The sequence below is a fragment of the Callospermophilus lateralis genome, chromosome 10 (genome assembly GCF_048772815.1).
Source record: "Callospermophilus lateralis isolate mCalLat2 chromosome 10, mCalLat2.hap1, whole genome shotgun sequence".
Classification (NCBI taxonomy): domain Eukaryota; kingdom Metazoa; phylum Chordata; class Mammalia; order Rodentia; family Sciuridae; genus Callospermophilus; species Callospermophilus lateralis.
In genome coordinates, this window is record NC_135314.1 from 92762150 (window position 1) to 92786152 (window position 24003).

The 24003-nt window shown below is 39.8% G+C and overlaps 1 protein-coding gene across 4 annotated transcripts in view; it reads right to left on the reverse strand.

The window, feature by feature from the left end:
- Positions 1–24003, reverse strand: part of Fndc3b (fibronectin type III domain containing 3B) — a 325529-nt gene that overhangs the window by 40445 nt on the left and 261081 nt on the right. For 3 of the 4 annotated variants that reach the window (XM_076867792.1, XM_076867790.1, XM_076867791.1), the window contains exons 13-22: positions 23731–23905; positions 21771–21857; positions 19787–19925; positions 17451–17522; positions 14873–14991; positions 12778–12883; positions 11676–11848; positions 9463–9576; positions 8981–9130; positions 4151–4431 (exon numbers count right to left, since the gene is read on the reverse strand). In XM_076867792.1, coding sequence (XP_076723907.1) covers positions 4151–4431; positions 8981–9130; positions 9463–9576; positions 11676–11848; positions 12778–12883; positions 14873–14991; positions 17451–17522; positions 19787–19925; positions 21771–21857; positions 23731–23905 — 1416 coding nt within the window. The remainder of the gene's footprint in view (positions 1–4150; positions 4432–8980; positions 9131–9462; positions 9577–11675; positions 11849–12777; positions 12884–14872; positions 14992–17450; positions 17523–19786; positions 19926–21770; positions 21858–23730; positions 23906–24003) is intronic. The other variant, XM_076867793.1, reaches the window with a different exon arrangement.

Below are 24003 nucleotides of genomic sequence, written 5' to 3' on the forward strand. Positions count from 1 at the left end.
CTCAGACACTGGTATTTGGCAAAGACTCTCTAGGCAACTGATACACACTGACATTTAAGAACTATTGCTCTAGGGTAGTGGTTTTCAAATTTAACTTGCACCAAATTATCCTGAGAGGCTAATAAAGCACAATACTAGGCTCCATCCCTAGGCTTCTCATTCTGCAGTGCTGAGGCGGGGCCTGATGATTGGTATTTTAATGAGTAAGTGTGACGCTGCTGCTGCTGGTCCAGGAGCCACACCTCGAGAGCTACACTCTGGTCCTGGGGATGCTCGGCCCAGAGCTGAGAAGGGGCTATACCAGGAGACCCAGGCCTCCTTCACCTCACAAAGGTTATGTATAGCTCTACATGGCTGGACGCATTCAAAGGAAAGCCATTTCTAGTAACTTTTTTTTCCCTTTTCAAACTAAAACACAAATTAAATTTCAAACTCACTTCTACACTTGAAAGTAATGTCTTTAAAAAGAACACCATTATAGCAGGGGTGCATGTTTGTAATCCCAGCTATGTGGGAGGCTGAGGCAGGAGAATCTCAAGTTTGAGGTCAGCCTCAGCAATTTAGTGAAACCCTGTCTCAAAATTAAAAAAAATAAAATAAAGCGCTGGGGATGTAGCTCAATGGTAGGGCACACCTGGGTTCAGTCCCCGGTAGTATAAAAACAACAATAACAAAAATCAGCATTGAAATTCCAATCCAGAGCCTGTCAGTAAACCAAGGAATAATACAACTACCAAAAGAGAAATGACACATCTGCTGAAAACCCATTTCTGCCTCAGTAGATTCATTACAGAGGTTCACAATCCTCTCCTCACCATAAGGAGAAAGAATAAGCTCCCTGTGAGAATAATGTGTAACTGCTGAAAGTCAAAAACAAAACAAACAAAATAAAAAAAACCAAAAAACCCACAAGTCCTTCCTTTATCAAAGCTCCATGGCCTGCTTAAAATGTTTCAGTCTACATTTTTGTCTAGAAAAATCACGATCTGTTCACTTATATTTCAATCAATTTATGGGACAGAAAAGGGTGAGATAAAAATTGATTGGACCAAAACTATACTCCTAGTTACTTGAAATACTCATTTTATATGTCACTATAACTATTGCAATTGTATTTCTGAAACATAATATTACAAGGCTGTGGGGATGACCAGAATTCTACCATATAGTACTTGGAGAACCCAACCATGAACAGAAAACTAAATTCCTAATGTATAATGGCTGATCTTAATTATTAATTATTTTAATAGCCTAAAATACAAAGACTCGGGCCAAACTGTTTTTTTTGGCCAAGAATCCATGCAATGATTAGGGCCAAAGATGCATCTTTCCTATAGCTATTTAATTTTCATGCAATCTGTCTAAAACAGGATCTTGTAAGTCACCCTGTAAAGCTAACAGGTAATATCTCCAAATATGACTTTCTCTCCAGCTAAGTATACTATACTAGCCCTAGCACAGTAATACTAAATTATTTATACTGTCATTAAATAAATTTAACTTTCTAATCTAAGCTTTTCATAGTTCCTATATTATTAAACCATTTCATCTTCTCCATAACAGGATTAACCTCTGAGGTACTAACATGTTTTTACATCAGCCACTTACAAGGAAGACATTTTCTGATCATTTGAACTATAATTGTTTTTTCTGTAAACAGACTCTCAATATCCATCATTCATTTGGGCCTTTGAGCTCTAGATTTCTTTTTCTAAGTCATTTGATTGTAGATTGATTAGCAAATCAACAGACCGCCAGTGTTACCTTACACAAATCTTAAAGTTTCATAATTATTTAAGCCTAGTGTCAGGAAAAAGGGAAATTCTTGGGCTAACACCTTGCCCCAAAGTCCCTTTATAAACTTAGGACCTGAATGTTCATAGGACTGACCTAAGGCTTTGAGCCCTCTCTGGGGTAGAGATGGGTGCAGACTGGAGAAGACAAAAAACTTCCTGTAAGTCTGTACAAGTGTAGCTTTTGCAAAGTTCTGGCCTGAGGGATCAAGGTGGACAACACTTGACACCTGGTCTCCTAGAAAACATCTGGGAGATGGAATCCCTCGGTCACTTCCTGTAGCAGGTTGATTTCATGGTCAGATATTCTTAGAGCATCCACACTGGGGAAATTCCCTGAGGTCAGAATCTGGGTTTAATCATCTCTGGATTTCCTGAGCACCTGAACCCAGTGCTTTGGACACAGGCACTGAAAAATTGATTAATAGGGGTGAAAAAGGTTTTCTGGGATTGGCTAAAAACTAAAAATGAAACAGTGCCCTCATCCTGCCTCTTTGTATATGTACACTCCCTTTATTCAGTTTCCATCTCAAGTCTTACTTCTCTCTTTCTCTCTTTCATGTGTGTGGTGCTAAGAATCAAACCCAGGGTCCTACGCATGCCGGGAAAGTGCTCTTCCTCTGAGCTACATGCCAAGCTCTCAAGTCCTATCTTCAACCATCCTGACCATTCTGAAGCAAGGATCATCCTCTCTGAAACTCCAATAGGACTTTGTGTACAATGTTATTTTCACCAAATGATGAAAATGACATTGTGACCACCTCTTGGCTTGTACTTAAGAGTCCCTCAAATCTGTGAGTGCTCTGAAGGCTGGCGGAGAGTGTTGGATAAAGCCACAGTGCACACTCAGCCCAACTACAAGTTCTCAAAAGAATGAGAGTGTATAAACAAACAAAAAAGCCTGCCATTGTTCTGGAAAGCAAAACAAATACATAAATTACTCATAAAAGAAAGATCTGGTAAGAGGGAAACAGAGGCAAAGATAATACAATATGTCAGGTGGGATTTTCGTTATCTTCAGCTGATTAGCTGATTTCTTTCTTTAGTTCCTGCGGGGGGGGGGCGGGGGGGGGGGAAGCCTAGTCTATTAGACCACAGAATCAGTAAGCTCTGCAGAAAAAAAAATAGGTAGAATGATAAGCCCCTCTTTTGGCAGCAAGTTAATCTCTTGCCCTTCACTCCCCCGCCCTACTGAAGAGAGCTAATTTTTTTCTGGATGAGGATCTTGATGTTGATCAAACTATAATGTTTCACTGATGTGCACTTGCAATGCCCTGCTGGGCCCTATTAGAAGCATTTGATACTCACTTACTTACTCTTTACAAAATGATGAAAAAGTAAATCCTTATTATCATTTTGCAGAAGAAACTGGGGCTCACAAAATAAGTTTATTGCCTAGAGACATCTGGTTCATGGCTAGAGTCTGAGGCCATTCGCTCTCACACCTCCTTAAAACACAGGAGCCCTTCTGGGGCACACTTGGATAACCAGAGATGGTTCCTGCCCTTCTTCTAATGATGTGGGCTTCTTCTAATGATGTGGTCTTCTTCTAATGATGTGGTCTTGCTAATTGCAAACTTTTTGCTTTGAGTGGGCTTTAGCAACCTGGGGACAGAGCTGAATTATTTGAAATTCTGAAGGGCCTCAAAGGAGAAAGAGGAGTGTGAGAAGAGGAAGGTGCTCCCAGGTTAGCAGCTCTGGGGGAGAGAATGCAGATGTCAACTGGGGCTTGTGCAATTGCGTGCGAGGTAATTGTTTTCCCAGGCCTCTTGTGAAATTCTGAGTAAAATCGACATCATAAATGCTTTGTAATACTTTATCTGTTATGGGGGACTGAGAAGAATGGGAGTGCCCTGCTTCCAGGTGGGGACCAAGGTGGCCACAGAATGAGATGAATCACTGTGAAAACACACAAAGAAAAAAAGTGATGGGCTGTCTGTGGTGGCACACGCTTGTAATCGCAGTGACTCAGGAGGCTGAGGCAGGAGGATCACAAGTTTGAAGCCAGTCTGGGCAACTTAGCAAAACCTTGTCTCAAAAGCAGGAGGGGGTCCTGGGGTGTAGCTCAGTGGCAGAACAACCCTGAGTTCAGATCCCAGTACCACAGAGAAAAGAAGATGGTCAAGAATTACTGATTTTAAGTGGCAGTTAAAATTCTCTCAGAGATTAAGAATTGTATGAATTTTTAACTGACTCAATAAGTAGAAAGCAATGCAAATTTTTAAGCCATATTTGCAGTTAGTACCCTCCAGTGTAAGAATGGCTAGAATCCTTGGCTTTGGCTCTTAGACTTCAGGATGTGCAGCCCCCAGGGCTGAGCAGTCAGCATGGCTTTACTTCTACTCTCCTGCACTCACCGGTAGGAGGTTTCTGGAAGGAGACCTTTCACAACATGGGTGGTGGTGTTGCCCACGGTAATGCTGGCATCTCCAAGGTCAATGTTGTAGGCGAGGATTTCAGACCCATTATTGCACGGCTCTTCCCAGGTCAGTACAAGGCACACGGAGGGAGAGTCGGGGGAGGCACTGAGAGGCTCTTCCTCCAGGACACAGAGAGTGGAGACGGGATCAGGGGCAGATGCTGGTGTCTGGCAAAGGACAAGTTCACTGTACGGCCCTGCTCCGGCTTGATTGAAGGCCTGAAACACAGAAGAGGGAGGCAAAGGCCACATCAAACCATGAGCACACTCTAGGTAATGTAAGGTGGTATGTTCTGTTTCTAGACATGTAATAGAAAGAGAATGTTTATTTTAATCTAATAACCATTTTCCAAAAAAATGCCAATCACATCTTTCTTCCATTAATAAAGCAAAAGATAATATGGGTATATCATCACCTTTAATCTTTTTAAACAACTCTTTTTATTTGCACGGCCCACTTTAGCTCACAGATCATAATGTACTGTCTTCACAATAACATGGGATAGACATTAAATGGTAAGCGTTCTTCTCTCTCTCTCTCTGTGGTGCTGGGGATTGAACTTGGGGCCTTGTGCCTCCTTGTCAAGTGCACTACCACTGAGCCACATCCCCAGCCCTCTTATCTGTCTCTTAAGGTGCAAGGACCTCAGTCAGATTAAATAATTTTGACCTCGGATTTAGAGGCAAAGCTTGGACTGGAATCTAGTTATCTTACTTCTAAAGCTAGTGCTGCCAGGGAACAGCAGTAGGGATTTTAAAATAGTATTTACCGTTTTCCATGTGAACGATAAACTTGTATCTGAAGGAAATTCATGGTCCCCATCTGACCTTACTGGACAGCAGTAGCTGACCTGGTGAGCATGCCTGGCTCTGGCAACACCGATGGACGTGGTTTGCAGGACACCGTGCTCTTGTTTCTCCTGCTTTATCTGCTGCTTCTCCTCAGTCTCCTTGGCTGGTTGCTACCACTGCCCTTACCCCTGCTGGATGCCCGAGCTCAGGACTCTACCTCTTCTTAAACTCTTGGAGGTCTCATCTTGTCTACAGCATGAATGTCATTAACATTTTCCCTCGGATTCAGATGTGTAGCTCTGACCTCAGCTCTGACTGCAGACTAAGGTAGCTGTATCCAACTGCCATCAAACATCTCCATTTACATGTCAAACATCATTTCTAACTCAACTATCCAGAGGGCCCCTGATTGTACTCCACTCCTCCTTACAAAGGCTCTCACTGCACCTCCTGCGGTCTTCTCCATCCTCCCTGTCGCTCAAGTCATAACTCTTGAGTTTCCTTGGATGCCAGTTTCTCCCTCATACCTTATGTCCGGGACAAGCCCATCTGGTACTATCCCAGTCCTGCTACACTTTCTCATCTACTTAATGTAATGACCTCCTTACTGGTTTCTGTGCCAGTCCCTGCCCCATAATCTGTATTCACAGTAATCAGACTGATGCGGTCAAGATTTTTAGTTCAAATTTCTTCTGTGGCTTTCCATTTTATTCAAAATAAACTTGGAAGTCCTTACAAATGCCTACAGACCCTATCTGCTCATCAGCATCCTTCTAAAAAAACCCATTAGCACTCTGACTTTATTGCCTGCTACTCTTCTTTTCACTTACTCTGCTCTAACAACAAGGGTTTCTTTGTAGTCCCACAGGAACACTAAATTTTCTGCTGCCTCAGGGCCTTTGCATATGCTGCTCCCTATGTCTAGAAAGCTTTTACCCCAGAATTCTGCACAGTTCACTCAACCATCTCCTTCAAACCTTCTCAAATGGTACCTTTTCTGGGAGCCCTCTCTGAAGCACTTATTTAAACTTGCAATCATCCTTGCACTCTGATCCTTGGGATCCTTCTTGTTTTGTTTTTCCCTTTGTTGCTTTATATTTTATTGAAACACTGATCATCAACATAGTAGATAATTTATGAATTTACTTCTCTGATTAGAACACAGGTTCCATAAGTGTGAGATTGCCTGTTTGGTTCACTGTGGTATTTCTGAGAGCTGGAACTGACAGAGTATGTGCTCAATAGATGTCATATTTTTTTTTCTTAAACATTTGGCAACCTTCTAATAAACCTCATTCTCTTTAACTCCATAAGAAAGCTATAGAGACAAATCATAAAACTAAAGGAAGTAAGTCTAAGCTCTTAAATCAAAAGTCTAAAACAAAATATACGACTCCAAGCAAGCTCACGCATTCACTCACTCTCAAACTCTATGGTAATATTTTGTGATAGCTAATTGTGTTTCATGAAAACATCCTGAGTCTCTATTGGGAAGAATTTTAACATCACAAATCATTTCAAGAATCTATATTTTGAGATAATTTTTTTTTTTTTTTTTTTTTTTTTTTTGGTGATGCTGGGATGGACTCAGTGCCTTTCGCATGGTAGAGATTTTATTTTCGGATATAAATTTATCTCATACAGAAAAATAAGATGTTGTGGAGCCCAGTGTTCATGTCAACTAAGTCTTTACTTGTATCATCATACAATATAAGGAAAGGGACACGGCTTTTTAGAGTTGGAGTTAGTTCAAACGTGAGTCTATCATTTAACAAATACGTAACCTTAAGCAAGTTACCCTGTCTGAGAGTTTCCTCAGCCACAAAATGGGAGTGTAACACCTCATTCACTGAAGTATTACAATGATTAAACTGGGTTACAAGCAAAATCATGGCCCAATGGCAGGCCAACAATAGGTACCTCCCTTCCTTCCCACTGGGAAAATCCTGAACAAAAATAGCATTTTTCCTATTTTTTTCAAAGCTCTTTTTATTTTGAACTGATTTTAGATTTACAAAAAGCTACAAAAATAACAGAGGAACTTATATATATATATCTCACTTTATTTTCCCTAATATTAACATTTTATGTGCCACAGATATTGACCTCAAGCAGGAAATTATCATTGGTACCGTCATATTAACTACATACAGACCTGATTAAACCTTGCCAATAATGTTCTCTTTTCCTAGTAATGTTCTTTTTTTATTTCAGGATTCTACCCAGTATCCTACTTTCTTTTACTAGCTTAATTCTTTCTTGATTTATAGTACTTCTTTTTATCAGTTTTCAAAGGAAAATAAATTTAAAAGCATCTTTTACTAAGTAATAGTACGACTACAATATAAACTTGCCTCCTAGGACTAGAATTACTTTGTCACTTCTTAAAAGAATCCAAAAATTTAAAAAATCCTTGGTAAAACAAGAAAAGTTTCACTCAATTTTTAGAAAACCCAGTATAGGTTATTTATTTTTCATTTGCCAGATATTAAAAAAAAATCAGATTTAACATGACTTACTTATGGGGTTTAACCTAACTTTCCAGTCATTTCAAATGAACACAATGCATATGTGGTCCACAGGTTCAAGAAACCTATACAGATGGAAATTCTTTTCCTAACAACACTTCTTTAGCAAACCAATGTGGTCTTAGAAGTGCTATCCCCTTTCACAGGGTCTTATTTTATAACAAGTACAGACATTTACAGATATTTTCTACTCCTGATGGTCAATACAGAGAGGCAAGGTTATTATGCAGGTTCTATTCAGATCACTGTATCTTTGACAATGCAGTTTTGGAGAGTCATGCTAAATGAGAACATACACCCTGAAAAGAGAAAGGGAAGTAGGAGAACATATGGAAGAGATGCCAAAACTCAAAAAGCTCTATGTGGTGGCAGACAGCTCTTTATTTATATCTAGCCTGTTCCAAAAGCAGGAGAGTGGCGCATGATTTAACCTTTCCCAATGACTCAGCACCAGTATTATAAAGATCAGATAATGTTCGGGGACACTGACTCATGGACAGAAGGATAATGACATCCCAGGTGCTGCACTGGAGAAGGAAGGAAGGATGCTCCCAACAAGAGTTTAATCAGAAATGTTTTGAGATAAAACAGGCTTCAGAGTTAACAAAAAGAAACTTCCTTTGATGGGGCAAATTAACATAAGAAAGGAATACCTTCTTCAAAAAGGCCACTACCAACAAGGAGCGTGACCCATAACTTAAGTCAGGTGGGACCCCAAGTCTCCCATTTTTGCTCCCCTATCCACAAGTACATGTGTGTGAAGACAGAACTCTCCCAGGTCAGCACCACATATGATTCATCACTCTGTCCTTTGATCTTGGCACAAAGTAGTGCCAAGAAACTGTGCTGAACAAATGGGAAGAGACCAAGGACCCTGTTTTCTCAGAATACTAGGGATTTACAAAGGGAAAGGATCATTAATCCAGGAGGATGGAGTAAAAGTAAACCCATGATTACTGTCACTCTAAAGACTCGTGGCTCCTGATGCTCCTCTACTTGGACTCCCAAGTGGAAGCTTACAGACAACCAGCCTTGAACGTGGTCTAAGGCAGACTGGTATAAATTACTCTCATATTTGGTTTTGGCCCCATATTCTGTCTTTTGTCATTCTAAGTGGCTTTCCCACTGAAGTGTACGCCTCAGGGCAATCAGAAGGCATCCTTCCCAAGGAGCCCTGTGCACCTTCCTTTGGACTCAGTCATTCAGTGAACTGAAAAACCATCAAGTTCAAGATACTTCCAGTGAGAAGCTTGGCAGAGAAGAATCTGGTTTTGTTCTTACAAGTTAGAGTCTCCTAGAGAAGCAGAAACTAACTGCCAAATACCAAAACAATCACATTTACTTTTATTTAAAAGGACTCTTCCCCACCATCATCCCTCCTGACAGCCTTTGAGTTGATTTCCAGAAGGCTTGTCCTTGTGAGTACTGTCTGCATAATGTCCACCTACCTGAAGTCTACAGCAGTACTGCGCAGCAGGCAACAGATCTTTTATCTCAAAGCAGGTGTCCGTTCCATGATAAATGAGTTCTAAGGATTCTTCGTCTTCTCCCCATTCCAACCTGTACTCTGAGATGTCAGCACCAGAGCTTTCAGGGCTCTGGAGAGCAGAAATTCAAGTAGTTAACAATCCCATTGAGAAAAATATCCTACCATGTCCACGTTCAACTAACTTAACTAGGGATAAGAGCAAGACACCCTGGATATTTTAAAAACATACATAAAATAAAGGCATGAAAGACACACTCAATCTAAATGATCATTTTTACAATTCTAAATTAAATGACACAACCAAGTGCCAAGGGAGATTACAATATACAGAGGGTGGGGGGAATCACCTACACACATTTGGGCTTCGTAGATTCCTCATATTCCCCATGTGGGGTAAAGCAGAAGGAACAGAAACTGATGCAGAACATGTACCCAACTTACCTCCCAACTCACTAGCACACAGCCCTCAGGCGTAAAAGAAACACAAGGTGCTTTGCATTGCCCAGGAGGCCCTGTGGCAGTGGTAATCTCTGACACATCAGAATAGGGACCGTACTGAAAGAGAAGAACACAAATATGCTTTTATATGTGTGTGTATTTGTGCATGTGTGTGCATCTAAAAGGGCTAGCTAACTAAATAAAGGCTTAGGGTGACATCATCAACACAACTGATTCAAAAATATTACCTAAAGGTGTATATCAGTTTTTTTTCTTGCAGGTAGTTCTCGGAGAGGTAGATAGATGTCTATTACACATGTCTGTTTTTTATTCAAAGAAATTAGAAAGCTGGCTTACTAAACATTTTTCCCTTATTAAGACATCAGGGGAAAAAGTTAATTCTTTGCAAAACACAGCACTTTGCCTTCACATTTCTCCAAGGACATCCAAGATAACTAAGTCAGATGCCCTCTGCAATTTAATCTTAAATTGATAAAAATATATAAAAAAATCAACTTAGAAATGTTGGTTATCAAATTCTGGGTATTTCTTCTGGTTGCCAGTATTTTCTATTTTGAACACTAATGCTCCATTAAGCCTTCTCCGTGTGCTCACCAGCTCCAAGGTTTATGCACCAGGCATCTTTCTTTATGTTATCATTGGTGACCATGCTGCTTAGAGCCAGGGGTCCTTAGAGACTGAGCATATTCTGAGAGAGATATAACCCAGTAAACCCACCCATTTTGATAGTGCAAAGAGTTGGAGCACAGACTAAAATGATTTCCAGGTTAAGAAAGTATGTGCCTGTGCTTTCAAAATGGGCGAGGGGTGGAGGTGGGTAGAGGGAGGATGATTTAAAACAAAACAAGACTCGGGAAATACTCCAGATTGGAGGGAAGGTCTGAACTGGACCTCAGAAGATGACTAGTCACACACATCATGGTTAACTTCCAGTACAATAGGAATGAACCAAGGCCGAAGATAATTTCTTTAGACAATCTATCAGTGAAAGGGGCAAGAAAGGGAAACTCAGGTCAGCCCTGCTGCACGTGGGTCTTTGTTATGGCAGAGACACTGGGAAAGCCGATGGGGACAAGGGCGAGCACAATAGAGAAAGTCTCTGCAGCACTGACTGTGACCATCCTCCTTCTTTTCAGGTCCCTAACTGTATGTTCGGGGTCACAGGCTTTCTTATCTCCCCACCAATGCTCTTTTCATGTTTAGACTTTTTCCCCCTCTCGTTTAAATATCTGCTGGGCTTGAAGTTCCTTCCTAATGGGAAATTTTATTATAAGAAATCTAGCTCCTGTACAAACTTGATATCCTACTTTAAAATCAATCATTTCCACAGACAGCTGACATGGAACTGACTACGGATAAACAGGCTTCACCTCTGACAGGCTTGAGAAAACCGCTATTAACTCTCCAAGTCACTGGTGATGTTCTATCACTATCATCTGTCCTTTCTTATTTTTAAACATTTTGTCAATTAACTAAGTCTACTTATTTGCGTGGCGTTCACCTCGACAAAACACTGACCGTTTTGGGAGCTGTTACCAACAACTTGCTTTACCTACACCCTCTGTCCTCTGTTGTTTCTATCTCTGACACAACCAAATCTCTCACACTTTCTGGGCCATCTCCTTCTCATTATGAATCTCCCTCAAAATCCAGATAGCTCTGCGATTTCAAAGAAAAAAAGAAAAACCCACTGTGAGGACAACATAGACATATCTACTTTTAACTTCTGGAAACTTCAGATGGAGCAGAAGAAGGAAGGGCCAGAGAGTTTTAGAGTTTTCACCTGAAACAAATATAACAAATACAAGCAAGCTGGCCTCCCTAGCCTTTACCCTGTGCGTTTTAAAAACTAACCTGAGACACTGTTGACTCATAGATAACAACATAGTAGAGAACTTTTGTCAGGATTAGTGTTATTATCATCCCACAAATGATAAAGTTAATGAGAGAAAAGGAAAATACCCTAAAAAGTCTCAAAAGTACATACATGGGATGATATTCTTTTTATTAACCTTGAGTGCTACCTTAATAGAATGAGGGCAAAAGGAACAAAATTATTTACGCTTGGTCTACCTGAACCATGCAATATCAACTCAGAAAAATATTTTATGTACACTTTAATGGTTGGTAAGGAGGAGGGAAGACACAGAAATGCCAAAACCTTGCATTGTGGTCTGGTGCCCAACCCTACTCACCCCTCCGTCATTCAGCGCCCTCACTCTGAAGCGATACACAGTTCCAGGAAGCAGGTTGCCAACTGTGCACTCCAGCTCGGGCCCGTGGTACACCTCCGAAGCTACGTCCTCAGGTTCCGTCATCTCCACACTGTACTCGGACACCTCACAGCCACTTTCAGATGTCGGAACATCTGGGAATGCAGAATTTCTTGATCTTAGGACATTTCTGTGCTTCTAACTGACTAAATCACATCTGATTTTTTACAATGTCTTGCAAAATACCATGTACGTGGCCTGTTCTTGAATTTCTCTTAGAAAGAACCCCCCCCATCAACAAAATGTAAAAGTTCCCGAGTGATGTTTTTCCTACTATCCAAAGCAAATATGTTTAAATGTATTTAATATATTTATAAAATAATTCTCAAATAACAGAAGTGTTCGGCAAACTGTTTCACATTTTAATATAAGATAAAGTGAAAAAATGGAAAAAAGAATCTTCCCTTTGAAATCAAAGATCATGATGAATCTGGACACAGAACCCAAAACTAGTACCATAGTTTATTCCATTTTAGATGTAAGTGGTGGGAAAAAATAGTCTGCTACAATTATTCTACACATTTGCACGTACAATTTACATGTTGTAAACTGCTGGCACAACAGGAAGTACAAATGCAGCCGAAGTTAATGCTATAAAAATACCAGGACCCACGTGACAAAGCAGCAGGGGTGGTGACACACAGAGGAAGAGGAATTCACAGTTATCCTATGAACTGTTTCTTGGCTTAACCTCTAAGTAGAGCACAACTTTTCTTTATAAATAAAGTTGAAATGTCCTTAGAAAGAGGCTATCCTAAACTCCTTAGAAGAGTGCTCTCTGAAGGGTAAGGGACAAACAGCTTGTATGCCACCATCAGGAAGAGGGGGATGAGTGACAGCGAGGGAGGCAAGGAATGGTGAAAACCCAGCCCAACATAAATCAAGAAGAGTATGGACATCTCTGGCAGGGAAAAAAAAAAATTCAGTTTTCAGAAGGAAGTCTTGAAATTTAAATTACAAAGCTTTAAGTCTTAATCTCCAGTGTCCAAGCTGCCAATGTCAATGTGAAGATTCGTTCACTCACCCCACTCTAAGTGGACTTCTTTGTGCTTTGGTCTACCCAAAACCCTCGGTGGTCGACACTGACCTGGTGCAATACTTAGTGTGCGAACAGGGAGACTTTCAGAACACTGCAGGAGAAATACCAGAGAGAATCATCTCTTAGTTACTGTGAATTTATCAAACCTCTATATTCCAGGCAAATTCTACCCCATAACTGTAAATGCAAACAAAAGAGAACTCCATATTAAATGTGTACACACTACTATATGCTTTTTACACTAAAATATCTTTACATGAGTGGTGTGTGTATGTGTGTGTGTGTGTGTGTGTGTGTGTGTGTGTGTGTGTGCGCACTTCTACTGTATCTTATACTATATACGGCATTGGTTAAAACTTAAGAATCATTCTTTCTCTCTTTTTTTGGGTGGTAACAGGGATTGAATTCAGAGGCACTCTACCACTGAGCTACATCCCCAGCCCTTCTTATTTAATTTTAAGACAGGGTCTTGCTAACTTGCAGAGGCAAGCTCAAACTCGAGATCCTCTTGCCTCAGTCTCCTGAGTAGCTGGAATTACAGTTTGTACCACTGTGTCCAGCAAGAATGGTTCTTTTTGAAGTCAGAAGAGTAGGCTTGAGAGTTATATACCCTAAGGACATAATTATTTTTCTTTAAATCAAAATAAGAAAGAGCCTTCATGAGGAAAGAAGAGAACATAAAATGACAGCTGGATGAAATTTCAGAATGGTGCCATCAATGGCCAGCCATTCAGACAGAGCAGAAAAGCAAAGTCTACTAGTATTAACCAACTGAATCTGACATTAACCAGCAGGTTCTGTTAATGCTACAATAAGTAGGCCTTCTTTTTGTAGGACTTGGCTGAAGAAGGCCAAGGTGTGGAAGATGACCCTCTTGTTGAGGTACGGGCCATACAGCTTAACCAAACTCAATCTCCCTGAGAAGTGTGCAGAATATGGACTCCATACATTCAAGGAGTACAGCCTCTGTGCTGCCCCATGCAGCCCCTCATAGGATATAGACAGGAGGCACCAGCTGATAATCTAAGGCTTTGATTGGCATACACTTCATGCTGGAAGGCATGACAGAAAACCATAGTACTGCCTAAGAAATGTCCTGGTTAGGATATTCCTTTCAAGGGCATCTGTCTGTATGGGCTATCTAGACATCATAGGTCTGGGGTGAGCAGAGGGGCAGTAGTGGACATAAATGAAAGAAAACATTAGAAATGGTTTGATGGGGAAAATTCAGGCATTTAATTGGCAGGCACGCTCTTGAAAAGCCAATCTAGCACAGGCCTTCAAGGTACCATTTCTCCTCTCTAACTATTAATGGTATTAAACTATCATGTTAAACATCTCTACAATGAAAACATGCCTTACCATCATGCCTTGCACTCACTTTCCTGAATACAAATTAAAGCCATTTAGACAATTATCTCATTTCTAGAGCACTTCATGTACATTTGTTAAGTTACACTGAACCTGTGAGAACAGCATGTAGTTGAAACTAAGGCTCCTAAAAGGGTAACTGGCTGGTCTAAGGTCATACAGACAGGAGATGATGTAGGCTGTGGCCTACAGGTGTGTACACTGGGCACTGCACAATTGTACCCAGTACCTTCAGCTCAGTCATAAATTTATGTCGTTTTCACAATTTCCCAGCAGATGGCAGTAAAGAACCTTGAGGAAGGTCTATCTCCAATGCTCACCAACTGATAGCTGTGATAAAGAAGAGCTGTGCGGGAGATCTTATCTTGCTGACTCTAAATTCTGCACCTTTCTTGTCTCTCATATTTAGCTAATGCAAATCCCAGACCATTTTCAACTGTCACATGTGATTATGGCCAAGTCTTCTGGGAAATAACTAAATGATAAATGCACCTGAAAGTATCACAGTTCAGCTGAGAATCATTTGGGACTATTTTTTCTGTCCTCTAAAGCACAATTTTAAAAGGTTTATTTTTCATTTCCTAAAGTGATAACATGGAAGGCTGCATCACCAAGATGCATTTTAAAACTGCAACTTATTCTAATCTTCTAAATACAGCTAGTCCGAATCTGATCAAAGATGTTTTCTTTTATCCAGAAATAAACCAACCTGACTGTGCCCACCGGTGCTGATGCAGCATGCTCGGAGTTTGTACAAAGTGCCTGGTTTCAACTGGGTGAAAGTATATTCTGTAGCTGATCCACTGTATGCCACTTCCCACTGATTGGCTGTAAAACAAGATTTGTGTGAGTTCATGCCTTTTGTAAAAATGTAATAGCAAGCATTACTGATAGGAAAAGCTGTAAGTGGCTGCCATGAAAACAAACATCACCTATTCTTTTTTTCTGTTAGTGCAAAGGAGTGTGTCTTTCCATTTCCCTGCTAAGTTAAACCCTAGAATAACATGGAGTCATTTCAGTACTTGGTACTGTTGGTTGGACTACTCGCTCTGAGGTTTGGGTGTGGGAAACCACATGACATCTGTAGCTGGCACAGGAGGCAGGGTGAGTGCAGAGAGATGGGACAGTGTTGAGCACGCTGTGAAACGCTTATGGTGGGAGGAGGCTGTGGGGCCAGCTGTGTCGTGCTGTCTGTTCAGCAGTGGGGCTCCTGACAAGTCTGGGCACTGCTGAAGGCTTTCTACCCAGTCCTATCTGCCTGGAGGTCACAGCAAGCAATATCTTCCCACTACAGACTGAGACCTTTGGATAAAGGCCGGCTGTCTTCATGCAGCTCCACTTAAAAGACAAAATGTCTGGGAGGGTGACAAATTAAAGATGAAACACGTGGTGTAAGCCAGGCTATCCAGCCACTTTTCAGGAGTGAAGAGAGAAAGATGGTGGCTGGAGGAGGCTGATGCCATCGGGGAAAGGCACCATGGGCTACTTCAACCGACTGCCTGCCTCACCAATCTGGGCCACTGGGATGTCCTCCCACCTGTTTGCTCCCACTCAGGCTGTTCCCAGTTCACTACTTTACAGAAACCTTTTACTCCATGAAGCTGTTTTAGGGGGAAAAATGTATATTCTATTACGTGATATTTTACTGATGTCCACAAATACCCTCAGCAGCTTATTAGGTTAGAGTTACAAAAAAAGTACATGTATTGGGGCTACATGGGAAGGAGAATATTGAAGACAATTACCTAACATTAATGGTCAGAAAACTGAAAAAGGGACTGGCATAAGGATAGCTAAAAAAGATACAATTGGTCACTCACCCAGGTACTGGAAAAGTTTTTAATGTTAAATGCTGAATGTTTTATGTTAATGTTAAGTACTTTTTGATTTGTCTTCTGTAGTTGAGAGAGCCAGGAGAATTCAAAACATACAAAATTTTTTGCAGTGAGCCCCTTCTCTCCCACGTAAGTTTTCTGATGTAAAATACTAAGTAAGACTTTTAAGATAGAATATGATTTTATGGTAAGAACAGCTGTGCCCATGTCAAAGAATTCTCATCTCTCAGCTTAAATTAAGAGCTGATAGACTTAACCAAAAAATTCCAGGTGGTGTCATGGTACAGAATAAAAAGCAAGCCACATACCAACACTACTTGTTTGTAAAAGTCACTGTCAGTCTCTTCCTTTCTTTCTTTTGCCAATATGCATGTATATTATTATTACTATTATTACAGCTACTATATAATTATTATGCAATACTGGGGACTGAACTAAGAGGTGCTCTACCACTGAACTACATCCTCAGCCCTTTTTAAATTGTTTATATTTTGAGACAAGGTCTCACTAAGTTGCCCAGGTTGGCCTTGCAATTGCTATCTCCTACCTCAGAGTCCCAAGTCACTGTGGTTACAGGATGTGCCACTGTGCCCAACATGCTTCACTTTTTTAAAATGAATGATTATCAAAATTATAGAAGATAACATGTCCTTTTTAAAGTTCTGGTAACTATACTTATTTCTATTAAAGCCTAGTGAATTCTATTAGAAAATATAATATTTAAAAGGCACTAACCAAGGAATTTTGATGTCTTCTTTTATTTATTTATTTATTTATTTATTTATTTATTTACTTTAGTTGTAACTGGACACAATACCTTTATTTCATTCTTTTATTTTTATGTGGTGCCGAGGATTGAACCCAGCACCTCACATGCGCCGAGCCACAACCCCAGCCTTGGAATTCTGATTTCTAACACTGTTGACTAGTAATGGGTACATCCTCTAACTCCAAAGTCACAGTAGAGATTGAAAGACTTTCCTACACTTGTTACTGAAGTGCAACACTGGTCATGAGCCCCCGATCCCGTGTGCTATCTGTCCTGCGTGGCAACTGTCGAGGACTACGCTCCTTTATTCACCCCATCTTATACTTCCTGGAAAGTTGTTTCCAACACTTTGCTCCTGAGAATTTGCAGAAAAAGTGTGTCAGATTAGGGATGAAAACCTTAAATTTATTTATTCTATTAACTAGGAACTCTGATTAAAAAAAAATAATAAGATTCAGAAAATAGAAAAAAAACATGACAAAAAGGTGTACTTCAAGGAGACTCTCATCTCTGGTGCTGTGTTTGAAAGAGAAAAGAGGGAATATGCGGATAAAGTTTGTTTATTGTAGAGGGCTCTGTATTATTAGAATGAATGGATGCCTGCTACTCTATAAAGATACTTAATGTATTAGAAAATATGGATAACTACTGCATTTGTATAAAAACATTTCCAAGAACTTCACCTTCAGAATTTCCATCAGTAATCTCCAGCAAGTACTTGAGGATTTCTGAGCCACCGTTGTCCTTGGGAGGATCTGAAAATAAGCACATATCTTATTAGCAATATACAGTACTGATTTTTATTGGCAAATATAATTAGAAAACACAAAATCACATAACATTACACCATTTTAATTCTCGACTTGACCAAAAAGTGTAATAATTAATTTAATTCACTAGAATCCTTCCTTGAAAAACAAAAGAAACAAACGTACCAAGAAACGCTAAATATTATCAGACTATTCAAAATTCTCAGAGCTAGAAATCTCAGAATTAAATTTATTTAGCAAGATGGGAACAAAACTCAAAATATGAACTGATATTTCTAAGAATTATATTAGTAAATTTACTTAGAGAATTCCTTAGGCAACTCTTCAATATTTGGTGATTTTTAAAAAATATAAGATGAAACAGCCATACATTGCTTTTTATTTTTATTGTCTTATTGGTTCTTTTAACTTCATTTACTTTATCAGTAACTAAATTCTTTTGCCAGATAAAGAAAATAGAAGTGCAAAATAATCTACAAAATAAATAAAACCTCAGAATGGAATAAGACTGTCCCATCAGCTTTCTCCTAAGTGGCCATCATGTCTCTGCTGAACCTGACATGAACACAGAGATGCAGGTCAACAAGGTCGTGTGCTCCTCGCAGACGGCACCCTGGGTGTGTGTCTACTAGTGACTCTGCTCCTACAGGAGTTTTATTTTCTGAGCAGATCAACACTTTGCATTATAATTTTACAAGTATGGAGAAATCTGCCTCTATCAGTCTACTGCCTCATATTATAGGCACAAAGAAAGTTCTTCTAAGAGACTTGGCGTTTGCACACATAGATTTAGGGAATTCACTTTCCCTCTGCTTTTACCTAGTATTTCCATTAACACACACACACACACACACACACACACACACACACACACACACATATATAATATGTATATATACACACATACACACATACACACACACACACTTCAATAACAGACATTCACAATAATAATTATAAAGCCAAACATTATAGCATAACACTAATCGAGGGAAAGATGCTAATAATTCTGTCTCAAAAATTATTAGGTGACTTGAAATAGTTATGTGTCTTGAAGGCTGGTCTCTTTAATATTACGTGGTTGTGAGGTAAAATATTTTTTTGTTTTGGGTAGTGGAGCTTTAACCCAGGGGTACTTTACCAGTGAGCTACATCCTTTTTATTTTTTATTTTGAAAGAGGGTCACTAAGTTGCTCAGACTGGCCTTGAACTCTCTTTCTTCAGCCTCCCAAGTTGCTGGGATTATAGGTATGTGCCACCAAACCTGGCATGAGGTAAAATCTTATTTTAGACTACTACTTTTTTCACCTTTTTAGTTATAATTCTATGATATTGGTGAAAATTACAAACATAACATCTCAATGTATAAAATGTTTATCATAATCTTCCAGTTGTATTCATTTCAGTGAAATAATCCAAATTATATCGATGAGCCACTTCCTACCAGACAACCCCAAGCCCCACATGAACTTAAATATGAAAACTTCCTGCAGTTCAAAATGGTGGTTACATGCCAACAATATGAAAACAAAACTTATCGTATCTGAATGTAACTTTAAAAATACTATATATCAAAATTACTTAATATGGCATACCAAAAATTTGAAATTCATTTTTAATATTAACTTTATGAATAATTTTCTTCCTGTTAAATACTGTTAATTTTTTTAGGATGAGTTAGTGAAGAATTAATTATATATTCAGAAATTACCACATTCTAATCAATAATAATACATTAAAAATAAAGGAAGAAAAACAGGTTAACATAGGAGAATCAAAAAGTGAACGAGATACTATTAAAACAGTTCATTTAAATTTCCATTAAAATTTAACTACATGTGTGCTGGGCAAGGTGGTGCACAACTATAATCCCAGCGACTTGAGGCAGGAGGATTATGAGTGTAAAGCCAGTCTTAGCAATTTAGTGAGACTCTGCCTCAAAATAAAAAATGGAAAGGGCCGGGGATATAGCACAGTGGTAAAATGTCCCTGGGTTCAATCTCCAATACCTCAAAAACAAACAGAAAAAAAGAGAACAAAATTTAACCATCTATCAAAATTTCAAATTAGTGGAACTGTCCATTCTAGTTTGTGGAATTCTCAGGAAGTTTCTCACATGTATATTCTAAATGCATGATATCGACACAAATAATAGTGCTTTATTTTTGTTTTGTTTATCACCATTGTAAATAATCAGTTTTTAAAAATCTGTCAAAAAAAAGAAGCAGAAGCAACAAGAGCGAACATACCCCATTTGACACCGAAGCCGTGAGATGTGACTGGCCCTTTAATGAGGGGTCTGGTAGGAGGTCCAGGCCTGTCAGGACTGGTTGTACAAACCAAAACTTCACTTGGACAGCTTTTCCCTTCCATATTAGAAGCAGTCAGCTGCAACACAACCAATAAAATATTTACATGCCTTAATTACCAGGTATTATCAAGTCATTGACTTATGGTAAAACCAAGGTATCTATAAACTCACACGCGTGTGCACGCACATACACACTTTCTAGCTCCAAACATAAATGCTGATCTTTCATGATCACATTTTTTTTGTATATTTAGTTATTAAAAATTATAAATAAAACCATAAGGCAGATTTTAGTTAAAGACATTTTTATCCGTTCAAGAAGACATAATACAACAGTACTTTGTACTGTTTTATACGAGTAATATATGGGACAGGGACAGATTAAAAAAATCCCTTCACTTATCTATGAGCAGGACACTGCCACCTGGTGGAGAAATGCTAGCAATACGGCTGTGTTCTCAGAGTTGGCATCAATAAGGGTAATACACCCAAACTACTATTTTCCTCAAAAAGTTACACATAACACAGGAAAATTTGACAATATTTATCAAGCGACTATTATGTGCCAAAACACATTACTTGGCCTTAAATTTAGAGGAGAAAGGGTGGAATCAGAAGGGAATTTTCTATCTCCAAAGTCACACATGCCTGTCAGATTAAAAAATGTGCCCTGCACAAAACCAATGAATAGAGTTGAGCCATTGTATCACAGCGCTTTCTCTCTTAGTGACCACCAAGTTGTATTTACTCTTTAGGCTCTAAGACAAAATCCTATTGTAATGTTAATGGTGGTTGCTTTTTCTTTTCTTTCTGTGTGGGTTTTTTTTTTTTTTGGTACACTACAGTTAAAAATGGTATAAAAATGGTAGGATTTGTTACATATTTGCACATGCATACAGTATAGCAATATAATCTGGTCAATGTTATTCCCTGGTATTTCTCCTTTTCCTCCTCTCCTCTTTTCTCTCTTTCCTGATCTCCCTTCAATTTTCATGAGATACCCCTCCACACTGAAACTTTCTTTTCCTTTTTCCTAACTCCCATATATGAAAGAAAACATACAATCCTTGACTTTTCTGAGTTTGGCTTACTTCACATACCATAAATAAGGCTCTCAAGTCCCATTCCTTTCCCTACAAATTTTGACAAAATTTCATTTTTCTTTATGGCTGAATAATACCCCATTATGTATATATACCATATTTTCTTATCCATTCATCTACTGATGGACGCCTGGGCTGGTTCCATAGTTGGGCTATTGTGAATTGTGCTGCTATAAACATGGGCATGCATCTATCACTATAGTATGCTGACTTTGATTTTTACGATAAATATCCAGGATGGCATAGCTACTTCTGTGGTGGTTCCATGCCTAGTTCTCTGAGGAGCCTCCATACTGACTTCCATAGTGGTCGTACTAATTTACAATCCCACCAACAGTGCACAAGTGTTCATTTTCCTCCACATCCTCTCCACCTTAATAATGATTGTTTAAGTGGGGAGAGGGTGGGTAACAGGAGAGAAAAACAAAAAAACAGGTGAAGAAAAAGACCAGGGCATAAGAGCAAAGGACAATGGAGAGCAAAACAGAAATGTGACTACAAGGAGAAACGCAGAATAGAAAGGAGTTGGATGCTGGTGAGTGACGGGTGCTCTCCTTAGCATTTGGCTGTCCTCCTGAGCTAGGGCACCTGGCCATGCTGGGATGCAACTTATTACAGCACATTATGACAGTTTTCTGTCTCAAAAGTAGATTTTAAAATTAAAGTATGGTGTGAATTTTTAAGTATAAATGTTACTGTAAAAATGTAGAGCACTGTGAACTTCAACATTTTTTAAACTGTAGAGTCAATTTGAAATGGTAAATGTGAAACATTAAACAGTTTCATTTTGCAGTTCAGGTACCAAAACGATTGACTCACCCTGAATTTATACTGTGTGCTTCTTTTGAGATTTTTCACAGTACAGGTTAAATCCTCTCCAGTGTATTTTGGGTGGAAAAGGTTATCCTGAAAAGGCAAAGCCAGAAAGAAATATTAGTATCACAAAATCTGGGCTTTCAATTCCTTTGTATATGGGATCTTTACAAGTGTCTCTTCCTACCACTGCCAGTGAGCCAGAGGTCTGGCAGCTACTGCAAATTATCAGAAGCCCATGGTGTGGGTAGCATTCAAGTCTTAAATAAAAATTTCATTCTATCACATTGTCATTTCTCCTTGGCCTGGTCAACTTTATTGTGACAAAGAAGTGCTTTTTAAAATCACACTGAACAATACATCTGTCATGAAAAGAGCCTCTGCTACTGAGGTCTTCACATTCACACCGCAGAGGAATATGCAATTAACTGGAGCTGAGGTTCCTGAGCATGCAGTGTCCTCTTCTGGCCAAGAGAGAGAGGATGCTAAGACAAGGAAGGGCTTCATTCTTTGCAAGGTAAAATCATCCCACTAAAAGTTGAATTCATAGAATTCATTCACTAACATTCTTTATCATTTACTCACTCATCAAATACTGCTGAGTATCTTCTATGTGTTAGCCTCTCCTCTGGTTTCTAGGGATTCAGCCTTGCCCAAGAACACACGGAACCTAACCCACAAGAAGCTTAAGCTAACTTGGGGCGAGATTAGAGAGAAAAAAGAAACCCTACATGCAAGTAGAAAGCATGTCGTGCAGTGTTAAGTGCTGTGACGAAAACTAAAGCTGGTGAGAGGGTGGACTGGTGGAGTAGTGAGGCGCTGCTTTCTATAGCTGCATGGGTTAAGCACAGTATATTTTATTTATTTTTTTGTTACTGGGGATTGAACCCAGGGGTGCTTCACTACTGAGCTAAATCCCCAGTCCTTTTTATTTGGCAGCAGGGTCTCACTAAGTTGCTAAGGGTCTTGCTAAACTGCTGAGGCTGGCCTCAAACTTGTGATCATTCTATCTAGGCCTCCTAAGCCACTGGTACATATAGCTCTTTAAAATCAAATTTCATACACAATTAAAAATTCAACTCCTTAGGCCCCTAGCTATATTTCAATAGCTTGCAGCCACATGCATCTCAGTGAAGCATTGATGAACAGCATAAACTGCAGAACATTTCCATCACTGTGGAATGTTCTGCTGGTCGGTGCTCTTCTATAGAGTGGTCCGGGAAGGGCTGTCCTAGGAGGTGATGTTTGAGAGGAGACCTGAAGGAAATGCGGGGAGTGAGTCAAAGGTGTCTGGAAGGCAAGGAATGCAAAAGCCAAGAGGCCAGAACACACCTGGGGTGTCCAAAGCACAGACATGCGGCTATGAGACAACAGTGGAGGGCATAGTGGCAGTGGGGGAAACCTAGCCACCTAGAGCTGTGTGCACACTGGAAAAGCTCTGGCTTGTACTCTGGATGAGGGGGACAGTACTGTGCAGAGAAGAGACATGATCCATTTGTATTCTGCAGGACCACTCAGGCTCTGGATGGATAACAGACTGTCACAGAGTTTGGGTGAAGATGGGGAGAATATTAAGAGGCCATTGCAGTCATCCAGGGGTGAAATGGAGGTGACTAGTAAAAGGGTATGTGAAGATGGTGAAAAATGGTTCAATTTATGGATAATTTTAAAGAAAGATTTGCAAGGATTTGCTCACTGATCACATATGGGGGTCAAGGATGACTCCAGGGGTTCTGGTTTCCCCATGTGGAAAGACAGCATGCCATTTACTAAGATGGGGAAGAGCAGGTTCCTGTTGGTAGTGGTGGTGGCAGTGGCACAGATTAAGAGTTTGGTTTTGACAGAAAGAAAAAAAAAAAAGTTTGGTTTGAACTGAGGTAGCTAGTCGACTTTCACAGTACCTTGTGGGTATGATAGTGCTGACTTACACAGGACACATGTGGAGATACAAACCCGAAAAACTTACATTTTCGTCCTCCTGAATTTCCAGGGTGTAAGTAATCACTTCCTCAGGTGAACAGCCCTCTGGCTTATTCCACTGCAGTGTGACCCATGTGACACCAGCTCGAACAAGCCTGGGGGCAGAAGGCATCTGAGGGATGTTTCCTAATGTGTAGCACACCACCTCTTGGCTGTAGCCACTGCAGAGAGATGAACACAGGAGACACACACTGAGGAGCTGGTGAGGAGTCCTGATAAGGGGAAGGCTGGGCCTGTACTTGCCCACTCTGCTTGGGTT